Genomic DNA, 16074 nt, shown 5'->3' on the forward strand with positions numbered 1-16074 from the left:
CAGGGGGTACAGACCATAGTATTCCTAGAGGAAGGCAGAAGAATCTCAGCATACAAAATCATTTTCTCCTCTTTCCTTTAGAAACATGTTAGGAATAGGAGGTAAGTATGCAAGGGTTGCTCTGCCTAATCCTTTTTGACATTACAGATACATATTATGGGGTGGATATAACCATCACACTGAGGATATAATTAGTGGTGTCTTGAATTTTACCATAATCTAATTTTTGATGTTGAAGCCAGCTTTTCAGCAGTGGGACAGTGAAAACAAATCTTGAAAAGGATTATTAAAAGATGAGCTATCACTATACCTAGTCTTCATGCTAACTATAAAAAATATTCCTAATGTTCCATAGTAATTCATGCTGTTGTGCACTACTGTGAAGACAACACTTCAATTAGTGATGCACAAAGAAAGGCATTTGCTTTCATCCCCTGGAAGTTGCATTCCATCCATCCAAATCCTGAAAGAATTAATTATGTTCATACAGAGGCTCAAAAATTCACCGTGTGCCAGATTTCACATCAGGCACAGCAATGAATTTCAATTCTCTTGATGTTCAACCTTGGATGGAATGGGCTCCCCACTGAGAGCAGGCTGCAGTTTTTAGAAGTTACTAAAAAGAATGGAGCTTTTTCAAAGACCCTTTCAGTAATATTACCTGCATCTCTTGTTGTTCTTTATTATTGTTCTTTCCTATATGGTTTTGTTTTTGCAATTTGGATTGTATATTGCTTTGATTCTGTATTTATTTTTACTTCGACATTAGAACTGATGAGACATTGCAATGGAATGAAAATCAAATAAATTGCAGCCAGTTGACCATGCATTGGGTCCAACCCAAAAGAAAGCTACAAGTGTAGGATTATATAGCCATCATGGGAATTCCAGAAACTTATAAACATGAATTCCAAAATAAATATTAAGAGCAGTCAATATTCATACTCTTTCCAAATTCCCATCTTTCAAACTGATTGTGTAAATATATATATCAATGGCAATAATAATAATAACAACAACAAATAGCAACAACAATAAAAGTAATAATAAAATTAATAAGTGGAATATATTTTAGAAAAAGAATATTTTTTTTGTTCAATTCATTTATTTAGCATATGGCAAATACATGGACTAATAGTAGTTCAAATGTCCAGTCCACCCAGCCATTTAAGGACAGAGTGGTCTATGTTGTTTTTGTTCAAATTTTCTTTTAAATGAGATTTTTTATTTAAAAAAAAACCCAAAATGTTATCCTTTATGTCTGTTAAACAAAGAATGTTTGTAAGAAAGTGTAAACAATATTACTCCACAACAAACTTGGTCCATTCTCAAAAACGTAACTCTACGTTTGTTTTACCAGTTCCAATACTAACAACAGCTCCCTTTAATACATTAAGTTTAATCCAAGATAAAACAAGTTACCCTGGTAAAAAATAGAATGAATTTTAAACAGAAGAAATTTATACTAGGGAAAACACAAAAAGTATTCAATGAAGAAAATTTGTATACTCACCGGTATACAGTATTCCACCATTGGGTAATGTAATTTATGACCCTTTGCTGTTCGACCTGAGAAAAAACAGCTCTGGCAAATATCATAATTGAAATGTTTCAGGCTCCGATATCTGTGAATGGAGTTTGGGGGGAGAAAAATTGAAGACGTTCAATTTTGTGAAAGAATCAAAAACTTAATGCCAAGCTCCACAGATTTTGTAACTCAAAATTTTAAAATACAAAGTGTAAAACACAACTTAATTAAAATAGATGAATAGATTGTGACACTATTCAGGGGGCTGTCCATCTCATGATTTGAGTAAAGACTGTGTGCAAACTATCCATACCTACTATTTATTCCATTAAAAACTATACTCATCTACCAATGTATGAATTCCGTGTTTAGTTTAGTTCTTAGAAATATCAAATAAAATTGAATGTAACTACAACCAGAACCAGAAAAAAATGACTTTTTAAAGAAATTTAAGGAGAAATTCTAGTTAGTAAAGCCCATTTTTAATTATTTACTGATTGGCACGAGAAAGATTGCATATCCATGCCGTAGTATGCCATGGCTTTTATAACACAATTATAATTGGTATGAAAATCAATATCTATCACAGGTTTTCAATAGTTGAACTATTTTCTCACACACAGCGGGGGTGAAGAGAAACCATTGCAGAAGAATGCAGCATATTTTTATATAAATGCATTCCTGAAGGAAGAGATTGATGATTCAGTATAATTAAAAAGGATCACTATTTCAAGATGGTGATTGTTACTAGAAGCAATCAAAGAAGTAACCCAAAGAAACTTAAGATTTTTAAAAAAATTATAACTTATATCATGGTCTTCTTTGTATTGTGTACTCGTGTTCACAGCTAGTTTTTACATTATTTATTCAATTATTTTTATGGCAATTCAAAAGAAGGAATTTGAAAAAAGGAAGGAGCAACCTTTAATTATTCTGTCCAGGTGTTTAAAATATTTCAATTTTACGCCAGGCCAGGCTACTTTGCTCTGTGACAAAATAAGTTAAGTTGAGAATGTTCATCCCATGCGTGTCAAGGCTGTTTCCTAGGACGTTTCAGACTGATAAAAGGCATTTTTGATTAGCAGCTAACAAAAAATATTGTGTTTTACTTAAATTTCCAGCACTGGCTTAGTGGAAGATTTAACTACAAAATAGGCAATTTCTGTTAGGCTGTCATAAACACTTAATGGCAAAATCAACAGAAATATATGATAAGGTTACTGGGCTCCCTTTTGTCAACGCCAGATGGCAAATTATTTTACATCTAAATGAATAAATCTGTGAGTTTCAATAAAGGAGAAAATGAATCCATTTTTAAATATATTCTGTGAAGAGACGATAGGTAAATAGCAACCAGCATTAGATGTATTATAACAGCATAAGCTGAATTTTTAATGTTTTAGAATCAGGAAAATATGCTGAAATAAGCTGTGGTGGCACAGTGGTTAGAATGCAGTATTGCAGGCTGATTCTACCCACTGCCAGGAGTTCAATCCTGACTGGCTCAAGGTTGACTCAGCCCTTCAGCCCTCTGAGGTCAGTAAAATGGGGACCCAGATTCTTGGGGGCAATATGCTGACTCTGTAAACTGCTGAGAAAAGGTTGTATGTCTAAGTGCTATTGCTATTGCTAACTGGGGTTTGTAATAGTCAGGGGCTAATGGTGTGGCCAAGTGACAAAGAGAAGATAATGACCTAGTTTTCTTTTTACTACTGACCCATTTAGAAATGTGAGAATTTCAGAATCCATGATTATTTTTAGCAGATAGCAAGCTTATATTATTTCGTGCAAAAAACTTTTAGAAACTCCAAACAATATTTGAATGATTGCTGACATTGATGTATCTTAGTCGTAACGCCAATGTTTGTAGGCTTGACTATGACTTTTGAATATATTGTATGGAGATATTCTAGGGGGTTAGGCTGAGAAATGCTGAACCAGCTATAGCTACTCCAGTATGACATGAAATCTGATTTAAATAATATAATTTATTTAAATAATGTGATTTATTTTTATGATTAGATGCAATAGCCACACTGACTTTTTTTCTGCCTTTGCTCTGTAATCATTCATTTTCTTTATTTTATATCCATTTTTATCATTTATACTAAGTAAATACATCTAACACACATCCCTAAAGCTAAATAGAAGCTGCAAAGGAATCAAACAGTGATGAGACTACCAAAGATGGACAGAGAGGATTTAATCTTGCAATCTTTCCCATGTTAGTGATAAAAGGTGTCTCTCTGAAGTGGTTATTAGCATGGAGACTAGACAACCTGTGCCCTGGTGGGTCATAGTTTCAGGGATATTTCATTACCTAAACAGAATGACCACAGGTGGGCAAAAAAGCAGCAGAAACAAGATTGATTTCCAATATACTGTCAGCTTCCCTATTGAGTTTCCTTGTGGGAAGAGGCAAGGAGCATCTTAAATTTTTCTTTCTTTCCTTCCTTCCTTCCTTCCTTCCTTCCTTCCTTCCTTCCTTCCTTCCTTCCTTCCTTCCTTCCTTCCTTCCTTCCCTCCCTCCCTCCCCCCCTTCCCAAAATTCCATGGATTTGTCTGTGGAATGACTAGGAGTAAAGTTCAGTTCAAAGGAGAATATATTCCATAGTAAGATAGGTTCAAGGATCATGGACAGAATAAGTGTCTGTACAATGGAAATGAGACTATGGGACTCATATAAATCATATATGAGTTAAGAAGGCAGGAATTTACAGTATTGAAATAAGAAACACAAAAATGCCAAGGAAGGAAGGAAGGAAGGAAGGAAGGAAGGAAGGAAGGAAGGAAGGAAGGAAGGAAGGAAGGAAGGAAGGAAGGAAGGAAGGAAGAAAATGCTAGACTAATAAATAATACGATAGCCACTTAGAGAGCTCTCCATCTGATATAATTAAACCTATACCTATGGAAGAGGGCACAGCATGTGTGACCATTCATACGGGGAGACCATTCTGAACTGTTACTATCTGCTGCCTCCCTTTGCTTTCTTTCATGGAGAAGAAACCTTCCTTAGAACAGACAGCTCTGCAAACCTGCTACTGTTAAAACATTTTTGTTAGGAATTTCCATACAATTTGGGAACATTGGTAATAACACTTGTAATGAATTCAGATTCAGTTACTGAACTAACACCACAAATATTTGAGCACAAAAATCTTATACAAAACTATCACAAGGTCTGTGTTACTGAGTTGCAATTTCCCCAGCATAATGCAAATACTGCATCATTGTGATAATAAGCCCACATAAGGGGTACAGTGCTGCTTGTAAAGCAGCTTCATGAGACTGGCAAGAATTATCACGAATTCCGCCTGGCTTCAACCCTATTTACATTCTAATCCATATTAGCTATAGACGTTAATCTACATAATCTTCTCAAACGTTTTCTACATTTAATAATTTACTGTACTGTAAAGTTTTCTATAGTAAATTACTTTATAGTTTAGTTTCAAAAACCTGGTCAATTGTTTTAATCCAGAAGCAGGTGACAATCCATTCAATTGATGAGTGTGAATTTCTGAAACAATACCGCCCAATGGATTTTCCACTTACTGAATTAAGCATACACATTGATTCATGTTCATTTTTCCCAAACCAAAAGAGGGTGAGTTATCAAGATAACAAAAGGTCTAAAACCCAAACCAACAAGACAAATGGTTAAAAGAAGTGCCCAACTTGGTGGCCAACTTCTTCTTTGCTACATATCTTCAGACAGAGGCTAGACGGTCATCACTACAGAAAAGTTGTAGTGCAGTCTGTACTGATTAGAAGACCTCTAAGAGCCCCTTCCCCTTTACTTTTTATGAGTCTCTAACTTAAAATATATCAGGTAATGAGTTACTAGCATAGCATGTACAATGAAGCTGGAATATAAGTCAATTACATTACTGATACAATTCATAAAAGGCTTTTTATTTCGCTTACCTAAAGCCAACAATTGGACATTCTTTACAGATGTTGCACTTGGCCTGATGTTTTGCTGTTTCTGAAGCTGCTACTCTGTGTAGAACTGGCAACCATACCATAGATTGTGGCTCCAGGCGCATCCAGTCTATGAACTGCTTTACATCAATTTCTGGCTTATTATTATGCTGATAAATGAGAATGAGATTAAAAATAATTTAATTCATATTAAAGCTTCCTGTTCAGTCTATTTTCTTTAAAAAAATTGTATTCCAAGTTTAATCTTCAAGGGAACAATACTCATCCCACCAACATTCAGTCAAAAAAGAAAAGACAATTACTTCCGCTGTAATAGGAGCGCCCCTTGTACAGGTAGTTGACTTACAATCATTCCTTTTAGTGACTGTCTGAAGTTATAACGGTACTGAAAAAAGTGACCTATGACCAATCTTCGCACTTATGACCACTGCACTATCCCCATGGTCAGATGATCAAAATTTGGGCACTTGCAACCGGCACATACTTATGATTGCAGCATCCTTGGGGTCCTTTGATCACCACTGGCAACCTTCCAAGCCAGTTTTTGACATGCAAAGGCAATAAAGCTTAACAACCGTGGGATTCACTTAACCATGGCAAAAAAGGTCATAAAATCAGGTGTGAATCACTTAACTTCCTTACTCAGCTATGGAAATTCTGGTCCCAACTGTGTTCGTAAGTCGAGAACTCTCTGTATAAGCCTTTCCAATCAGTGCTACAAACTTATGAGACTAAAAGCCCATTCCAGGCACTTCAAATGATTAAAGGAAAGGATGGCAGTAATGGGTGTATAAACCTTGCCTCCAATGTCTAGGGTTTCCTGCCAGAGCAGGGGGTTAGACTAGAAGACTTCCAAGGTCCCTTCCAACTCTGTTAATTTGCTATTCTGTTATGTCCCTTTAGAAGTGAGTTTCAAATCTTCAGAAGGTCTGTAAGAGACTCCCTGTTGTGGTTTGTCGGCAGCCTGTACAAACGGCAGTGGAATCAGACAGTCGGGAAGAATGGGGACCAGTCCGGGAGTCTGGGGAGGACTCGGACGAGGGTCCTGCATCCAATGCAGAGAGGGGGCCAGGATCAACTGGGAGTGGGGTGCTGACTCCAGAGCCTCTGGAGTCTGGCAGCAGCAAGGCAGAGGAACAAGGGGAGCCTGTTCCCAGTGTGCATATGTACAGAGCTGCTAGAAGGCAAGAGCAGCTGAGACAAAACGGGCAACTTGGGAATAAGGCTTGGAGGTGATTGCCCGTCCCCTAAGGTATAAAGGAGGTGCAAGGCTCCTTTCCAGGAAGCAAAGTCGTTCGCTGTGTTTGGATTAAACCTTGAAGCTCTGTGTGCACTTTGTACTTCGGTTGGTGTTTTTTTTTCAGTTAATTTGGCACTTTAGTTGTTGGCAGCAATTCAAAGGAGATAAAGGTGGGTGCTTATCTCGAGGGACTGTTTGGGACTCATTACAGGCTGGAAATTAGCATAATTCCCAGTGTTGAAATAAAACAAGAGTTATTTTCACTAAGAGTGTGCTTAATTATGGTCTCAGGAAGCCTTGGCCAGAACACTCCCTCTGAACCCAACTAACATCTGAACATACCGTATTTAGAGCATCCAGAAATAGAAACAAACACAATTACCTGCTGGAAACAGCTTCGGACACTGGGCTCAATATTACTGCCTCCAAAAGCGGCTACTTCCCCAAGCTGTCGAGGGATTTGGATAGCATCGTGCAATAACAAGCCAAGCTGCCTCTGGTCACACATTTCGGTTGGTCCGGCCACTTCTCTAAAGAGATCTTCAAGGCAAAAAGGGAAGGGGCGGGAGTAAAAAGGACACTTGTTTGAGAAGGATTGAGAATTTCTCATTTCTTCCAATTTTACCTGTGAATTACTCTAAGCATCTCTTCCTTAGTGCAAAGCATAGAAATGCAAAATGTTTTCCTTACAATTCCTGTAAATTTGTATTTCAGGCAGCGCTTTCATGTCTGCCATTCTCTATCACTTCTTATTTGTTAATAAAGGGAGATCACAGAAAAATCCATCTAAATTGAACAGAATGAGGAAGAGGTGATTTAGGGCAATTTTGGCTTCATTTTGCCCTTTAACTAATACTCTCTCTGCATTCCACAGTGATATGTTGGCTATTAAAGAAGGTGCTGTCATATATTTTTGCTGTTTCTTACAAATAGTGCATGGGAAAGGAAGTGAGGAATAGAGACCCATTGTCCACCAAAACTGGGGAGAAAATAAGTTTCATAGCAATCATCAATATTGTTTGTTACCAGAGCCAAGTTAAAAATTTTATTCTCTTGAAAATGTAAATAACTGTTTGTATTTTTTAAAAAATCCCTTTTTGTATTTCTATTTTATTTAAGCTTTTAGCTTAACACAGAACTATCCAACCCGTGGCCCATGGGCCAAATTTGGCCCTGGACAGCTAGTAATGCATACTCTTTACACAAGATTATAAACTTTTAACATTATTTATAGCATTTATTATAACTGTATTATATACAGATAATCCTCAACTTGCAAAATTTTTAGTGTTAAGTGAGATATTTGTTAAGTGAGTTTTGCCCCATTTTATGACATTTCTTGCCACAGTTGTTAAGAGAATCACTGCAGCTGATAAGTTAGCAACATGGTTGTTAAGTGAACCTGGCTCCCCCATTGACTTTGCTTGTCAGAAGATTGCAAAAGGGGATCACGTGACCCCGGGACCCTACAACAGTCATAAGTATGAACCAGTTGGCCAAACATATGAATTTTGATCACATGATCCTGGGGATGCTACAAAGATCGTAACTGTGAAAAATGGTCATAATTCACTTTTTTCAGTGCCATTGTAACTTTGAATAGTCACTAAATGAACTGCTGTAAGTTGAGGACCTGTATTTTATATGTGGCCCAAGACAATTCATCTTCACTTAATGTGGCCCAGGAAAGCAAAAAGTTGGACACCCGTAGCTTAACAGTTCTTCAACATATTGAAGAGTTTTTGAAGTACAGCACCAATTACATTATACCATTCACTCTGGGAACCTAAGTCTCTTTCTGGGGTCTTAAGCACAAAGTATTTGTTTTTAAAATCACTCTCCAAATTGAAAGTTTTATTAAAACACCATTCTGTATTGGGTTAAAATAAAAGCTAATCATATAAAAAAAAATTACAAAGTTACGATTACATTCAAACAATAAAATACCTAGCATGTTTCTCTATCAAGATTTGTACGCTGTTGCTTTAGATCTACTTAAATACCACATGGAAGAGAGAAGAATCTGACAGACTTTTCTATTTCACTTATCTGGAATGACTTCAACACATTCTTCCTAGTCTAATATTTACTTAATCATTTATACTGCATGCTTAAGATATATTTATGAGCAGATAAGCTTGAATTAAACACTAACGCTTCTTCCACATCATGAAGTATTCTCACATCAATCATCTTTTATCAACCCCGAGATAGAGCTATTTCTGTTAATTCATGTTCCCAATATGTGGCATGTAACTTTTCATAAGTTTTTCAAATAATTTATGAAGTGAACATTCCTTATTGTACGACATTTATGGGTCTGAGTTTCACTGATAAGCTACATAATATTTACATATTATATCTGGAGCTAATTAAAGAGTTTAGGTTTATTTATAATGTATTCCAAGAATCTGTTGTTTCATTAGCCAGTAACCAACTGCTCTTTTTTCATTTATTTGTATTTTGATTCAGTAATATTTTTATCCAAAATTAAATGGTGCGGGTGGTACTTCTTTTGTCACAGTAAAAATTTCTTTAAACTTGAGGATTCCAAAATCATGTCTGGAGATTCCAGTGATCCTGAGGATTGTTCCTTTTTGCCACTAAGTTCCCCACTCATATCATATGAGATTTTTTTTAAAAAAGTATTTTAATTTAAAAAAAAGCTTGCATGCTTCCAACCAATTTTTTTTTACTTCCGAGACTGATAAAAACAGATGGTTCTAGCTGAGCACTGAATGTATTTTGTTTGTTTGGAAGCACATTCATTTGCCCATAATAAAGATAAGCAGGCTCATTTAGATGACATGCAGAGGAAGATATCAACAAGATGACATATACATCATGTAAAGTGGTACTTTATCTGGTTATAAACTATTTTGCAAGAACACCCACATGTTTTACAAATTCTAGTGTGTCCACCAAAAGAGCCCTGCTCTAAGTAGTTACTTTCCCAAGAGTGGAAGATATATAGCAATAGCACTTAGATACCACTTCACAGTGCTTTACAACCCCCTCTAAGCAGTTTACAGAGTCAGCATATTGCCCCCAACAATCTGGGTCCTGATTTTACCCACCTCAGAAGGATGGAAGGCTGAGTCAACCTTTAGCCGGTGGGAACTGAATTGCCAAACTGCTGGCCATCAGGAGTCAGCAGAATTAGCCTGCAATACTGCATTCTAACCACTGCGCTACCATGGCTATTTGATTTCAGATCCAATAATTTTCAATATAAGAAAGTTGGATTATTTTATCCTTTATTTTGATAGATTGAGTAGATTTTCAGACCTAACCAACTCTGAAAAGACCTTGAGCGTCTTTCAATATTTAAAGCACAAAAACTTTAAAACATAGTTAAAAACGTAAGTGCTTGGATGAATGGACAATAATAATATTAACAAGGGACCCAAAAACACCCTGCCTCCAGGCCTGGGCAAAAAAGCCAAGTCTTAAGGAACTCCCTAATTAATTAATTAATTAATGGAATTTGTGCACATCTCAAGAAAAGAGGACTGGGACATCAAAACAGGGTTTAAAAGAACTCCTTTCTTATTTAACAAATATGGCACAAAGGATCATTTGCTAGCAAAGAAACAAAAATAATGTTATGTCATTTTATTTTATTCTGCAAATCTGAATTACACAGAATGCCCACTGTTAGCATCTATTATTTACTAACTGTATTACAATAGAAATTTAGCTTAATACAATATAAAAGGCCAATGCTACTATGAACAGTAAACATCAAATCTACTTTGTAAAACAGAACATATAATCCATTGCGATGAGTTGAGGCATTACTAATTCAATCGTTTTATTTGCTTTACTTTATAGGACCAGTTGGTTAGGTAAAGAGGAATGGCAGTTTATAAATATTCTAAAAAATAGAAATCCCCCTGTTTTCTGGTAACTTAATTTCCTTTTATTTTTTTGGTCCTCAAATGTTTACTCGAAAGGCTTTTTTTTTAATTCATGAAATTTGTTAACAGATGAATTATATATAAAGTTAGAAATTTTTCCCAAACTGTATTTTTCTTAACTGTATAAGAAGAAAAAAGTCAATCTTATCATGTGCTGCAGAACAGCAGGCAGTTGTATTTGTTCTTCTCATATAGCAGTGTATTCCTGGATAATCAACCAGTGAGAAAAGTAATAGAAATAGCTAATAGGTATCTGTGTGTGTGCAGAAGGGGGAAGTATAGAAAGTCTACACTAGAGCTAGACCTTTTGAGCTGACTATATATTTAGATTTATGTGAAGGTATGATGGGGCATTAAAAATGCTTCCCATAGGAGACTTACCTATTTACAAAATGGCTGCCATAGAAGTTATGTTTTGTTACAAAACATCCATTTATACTGATTGAACCAAACTGCCTCACTGGGTATTATCTACTATCCCACTGGGTAGTTCTATACTATTCAGAGGAATTGCTGCAAATACATATGATACTAAATGAAACTGCTCTCTGACTATAGGTCAGTTTTGTTTAACATTACCAGAACGTCTGGTATTGGTGCACACTGGTTTCTGAGGCAGAATATAGACTATCTGTGAAAGAAATTCTGAAGAAAGTAGTGTAAGCCACTTGGAGTTACCCCATGGTCAAGATAGGTGGCCAATAAATTTAATTAATTAATTACTAATGATTCTACATTTTGATGGAACATTTTATTGGAATGTGGACTTCATTGAAACTGGAGTTGGAATATTGCCTTACTTCAAATATAGAATCAAAAGGAGATGTAAATTTATCAGTTTAGTAATATTCTGTGACAAGTGTGTATGTGTGTGCACACAAGCATGGCTATGGGTTGGATAGACAGACAGAAAGGACAGAGAAATGCACTTGTTCCAAACAACTCTACTTCATCTCTTGCCAAACCTTGGCAAAATTATGGATTTTCCAGAATTATATTTAAAGCATACTCACATCTGTATTTTTCTTCCAAGAGACCCTTAGAAAGAGATATCAAGCCAATCTTCAGGGATTGCACTCTGATTTTTCCAGTCCGGGCACTGTTATAGAAACAGCATTAAAATAGTTGGCAGGAGGTGGTATAATTTAATTCAAACACTGAAAAACACCTGGTGTACTTCAATTTCTAGACATTAGCTACTAATCATATCAATGAGTCTCTTTCACAAATGTTCAGTGCAAACTCTAAATATTTACATTCAGCTTAAACACATTAATTACAACGCGTTGTAGTTGAAGCGTACAGTATCACAGCATGTCCTAATAATGTGACACCCTGCATTGCAGGAAATGATGACAAGTGAATACAAATTATAGTATCTACAGGTACATTAATATTTTTCAGAGCATGTTTTGACTAGCCTGAGCTTTAAAAACTTTGATATGTATGTACATTAGAGCAAAAATGTTGGGTTTATATATGTCAATTAGAAAATGCACAGTACTGATTTCAGCTAGCAGTATGACTTCAATCTTATGCAGTCTGGTATTTACAAAACCATCATTGGCAACAAATCCAGTGAAAGAAGAGCATCCAGGTGTGGCTTTAAATGGGTCAAGCAGTGCTTCTGCAAATGAGAAAGTTAATCAGAAAGACTTGCTAGGCATTGTCTTTTTTTTCTGGACAGTTCTCCAGTCTCTTCTCTCTACCCTCCCCCACTCACTTTTTTTTTGTCTTTGAGTCAGTCTTGACTCTTGACAATGACCTTGACAAGTCCTTGGATCTTTCTAGTTAAGGCATAAGGTTATAAACCAAAAGACTGGAAGTTCTAGTTTTGCCTTCCTTGGGGCAGTTATTGCCTTTTAGCCTTAGGAAGAAGGCTAAATAACAAGCCACTTCTAAAAATACTGCCAAAAACACTAGATCACTTTAGGAATGCTCAACCCCCAGGCCCCAGATTACTACCAGGCCATGAGCCATTTGCAACTGGGCCATGGAAATGGCAGACGAGCACAGGTGAAAGAAAACTGAGACAGACATTTTGCAGAATTACATTTGTTTAAAGACTCCAATACCTGGACTCAAAAGGAAATATTCAACTCAATATTACAATATTTAAGCCCGAGTCTGGATGTCTTTCAGTCTTTCAGCTGTCATTGCCAGCAACTGTCAGCTAATCCTGAGCTGCTTATAATTGTTTTTGACTGTGATTGTGTGCTTCAGCCTGGTTACTATGACTGTGGGTTGCCTTGGGATTTCTCTGGGCTAATATCTTCAACTATTGACCCAGATCTACTCACATTTCTGGGTATTGACAAAGCGTCTGTTGTTTGTTTTCTCTTTTTTCATTACTGAGCTTCTATATAAGAAGGTTGATAGCCATTGAGATAACAAGATTCAGTACAAAGATACAACCTGAAAGCTCAATCTATTGTTTATGGCAATATTTATTAAGAGCCAGTAGGAAGAGAGAAGAAACAACTTCTTCAGTATTAATGTTCTACTTAAGTATTAATCTTAAGTAGTCTAGTTCTGCAATGAGCTCTGATCAATGCCAGCTAAATTGAGAAAGATGATACACATATATGTCTTTCTGTGACATCTCAACTGCATGCATTGACTCTTCATCTTGTTGAACCTCCTACAATCCTTTGTCTAGATCTGATGGTGTCTGGCTAACTAAACCTCTAACTTGCTACTGACAAATTCACATGAATTCCAGACCAAACTTTGATTGCTCAATGATCTATGGAAAGTGCCAAGTTTTGTGTGTCACCTTGGATTTTCTAACTGTGCTTATCATATGAACCTTGTACAAACTCACAGTCAATGCAAGAAATATTTTTTAATAAAATAATCTGTTTCTGAAGTTATTTAAAGATTCTCCTTGAAATGGAGACACATTTGTAAAATAGGTTGCTAATGTCCTCTATGCAGAGGTGGTATTCAGCAGGTTCTGACCAGTTCTGGAGAACAGGGAGGGGAAATTTTGAATAGTTCAAAGAACTGGCAAATACCACCTCCGACTGGCCTGCCCCCATCTATTCTCTGCCTCCCGAGTCCCAGCTGATCAGCTGGGTCTTCTTTTGTTACCCTGCACAGGAGAAGAGCTGGAAAGCAGGTTAGTGGGGTGGGGAGGGAATGGAGATTTTACAGTATCCTTCTCCTGCTATGCCCACCAAGCCATGCCCACCAAGCCACACCCACCGAATCGGTAGTAAAAAAATTTGAATCCTACCACAGCCTCTATCTATGCTCTTTCAGGCATTCTCAGCCCTTCAAAGTAGTCCAGGCAAGAACAACATATATACCTTTTGTGTGATGGTTGCCTAGTTTGCAGTTCATTTTGTCTCCCAAGGTCATTCATTTATACCATTTACAGGCAACCAGTTTTTAAACTCTCTATGAAACAATTCACCTCATTCAGAAAGTCCTTCATGTCTGGCACTGCTGGAAATTCTTCCACAAGAAAACCAGCAGTAAACATTCTAATTTCTCATGCTAGTCTTTCGTTCCAGTACATTACTGTGTTTTCAGTGTTACATACTTAAACCACATTTGCAATGCAAATGTTTATAGGCTTATGTTTAAAGCTGGAGCATTTTTAGAGAGCAAATGTTAATGGATTCTAAATATATGAATCTTTGAAAATAATATTCAGTGATATTAAATTTCACTTTTGTTCTCTCTACTGACTTAATGTGAGAAATAAATAATTCTTAATGTGACAGAAATACAAAAGACAATAGGTGCTGCTGTCAATTGTTTTCACTTAATGTCTTACAAAGACCATAAACATCAGTGAGCATGTCTTACAGATGCTAATTAAATTCCAGATGAAGAGCATGAGAGAAGCAGATGGAACCTGTAGGTGGGTAATTATTTAAAAATGGTGTACATCAATGATATAAACCATGAGCATGTTAAGCGATGAATTAGAAACAAACCAAGCCCATTTGTGAAAATGTTAAGATAAAGTTATGAACAATCATTTTACTGTTGGGGGATTTTACAGGAAAAGAGTTGGCTTTGGCTTGAACACATACTGTATAAAGTGGAAAATAACGGTCAGTTATAAAAAGGCTAGGCAAGGTTCCACATGAAGCAAAATATCAAGGACCTGTTGAATTATGTAATTGCGTTCAAATCTCAATGGCTCCTTCCTCCCATAAAACTAGGCACCTAACAATCTTTAGTTCTGCTTTCATTTGAGGTATTTAGCCTTCTGAAAATAGTAATCAAGGGCATCTATCAAGCAGAAGTTAGTAAACACATTTGAGTTTTTATTGGCATTAAAAAAAAGCATTACGAATATGTGGATTCGTTTCATCTTTCCCACATATAACAGTAAAAAGAAACTGCTGCACTTACAAGATTTTCCTGAATATCTCACACTTACCTATCATAAACATTGAGCAGCCAGTTGAGACACATATCTACACAGAGTGGAATGTTTACAAGATCTTCGTGCTTGTCTTCCATTCCACTGTAAATCGTACTGAGGCATCCGATGATATCCTGAACGCAAAGGAGCTGATCATTCTGAATCAATTTGTGCTGTTTAAAAGCTTCGTTCGTTGAGTGTAAGTCCAAGAGGTCCACTGGAAATACATATACGTATATGTCAACTAAAAGATATTTCTTTTATCACAAGTATATGAGTTCTCTAAGTCCTAAAGCAAAGCAATATTACACCTCGAAAAGCATTTTCTCAGTTATTTTCCAACTCATGATGTTAAATAAAAGTGTTTGTATAAGCAGTCTGCATTTAACAGTCCAAAGCCATCTGCTTTATAGATGTAGATGGAGAAATCAGTTAGCATTTAATCTAGTTTGAAATTTTGTTTACTGCTATGAGAAATGCCTCAGCTAGGATGCTGTGTCATTCACATCCCTATTCAGCACAATTTCAGTCATATATGTCATCTTCCTTTTATCTATTTATTGCTTTTCCAGATACTTCACAATATTATGTGTGCGTATAACATTACGGGGGCTAAACATTTGAAGGCACCCTAAATTATAATTCTCAAGAAGCAACACATCAATGAACTTTCATGTATGATAATATAACATGCATAAACAAGATTTATAAACATGTAGAAGCTTTAAGAAACACAGAAAATATTTTTATTTCAAGTGGCCACCTCTACTGGGAAGTCATCAAAATTAAGCATACAGGTTTGAAAGTGATATTCTTCCAAAAGAAGATTGATATCTTTGTGGCATGGAATCAAAATGTTGATATCTTTTTGGCATGAGATCAAAATGCTTCATCTTCCAGGCTTTTTAACTACATGGAAGCTCAGCTAAAACCTTTAAAATGCGGATAGTGATATCTTAAAAAGATAACTTTTGTGACAGGTGAAAAGCCCTCGATATTCTGACCAAGTTCAAGACTTAATGTTTCTGACAAGAAGCACCATTTATAACCAAGAATT

At 36.2% G+C, this 16074-nt stretch overlaps 1 protein-coding gene across 1 annotated transcript in view; it reads right to left on the reverse strand.

Moving 5' to 3' along the window:
* Positions 1-16074, reverse strand: part of UTRN (utrophin) — a 359787-nt gene that overhangs the window by 35388 nt on the left and 308325 nt on the right. The window contains exons 62-66 of the mRNA XM_026666216.2: positions 15033-15234; positions 11647-11732; positions 7096-7253; positions 5456-5622; positions 1514-1625 (exon numbers count right to left, since the gene is read on the reverse strand). Of these exons, the coding sequence (XP_026522001.2) occupies positions 1514-1625; positions 5456-5622; positions 7096-7253; positions 11647-11732; positions 15033-15234 (725 nt within the window). The remainder of the gene's footprint in view (positions 1-1513; positions 1626-5455; positions 5623-7095; positions 7254-11646; positions 11733-15032; positions 15235-16074) is intronic.

The sequence above is a fragment of the Notechis scutatus genome, chromosome 1 (assembly GCF_049901735.1).
Source record: "Notechis scutatus isolate UNSWTSFEM ecotype Mainland chromosome 1, rNotScu1.2, whole genome shotgun sequence".
Lineage (NCBI taxonomy): Eukaryota > Metazoa > Chordata > Lepidosauria > Squamata > Elapidae > Notechis > Notechis scutatus.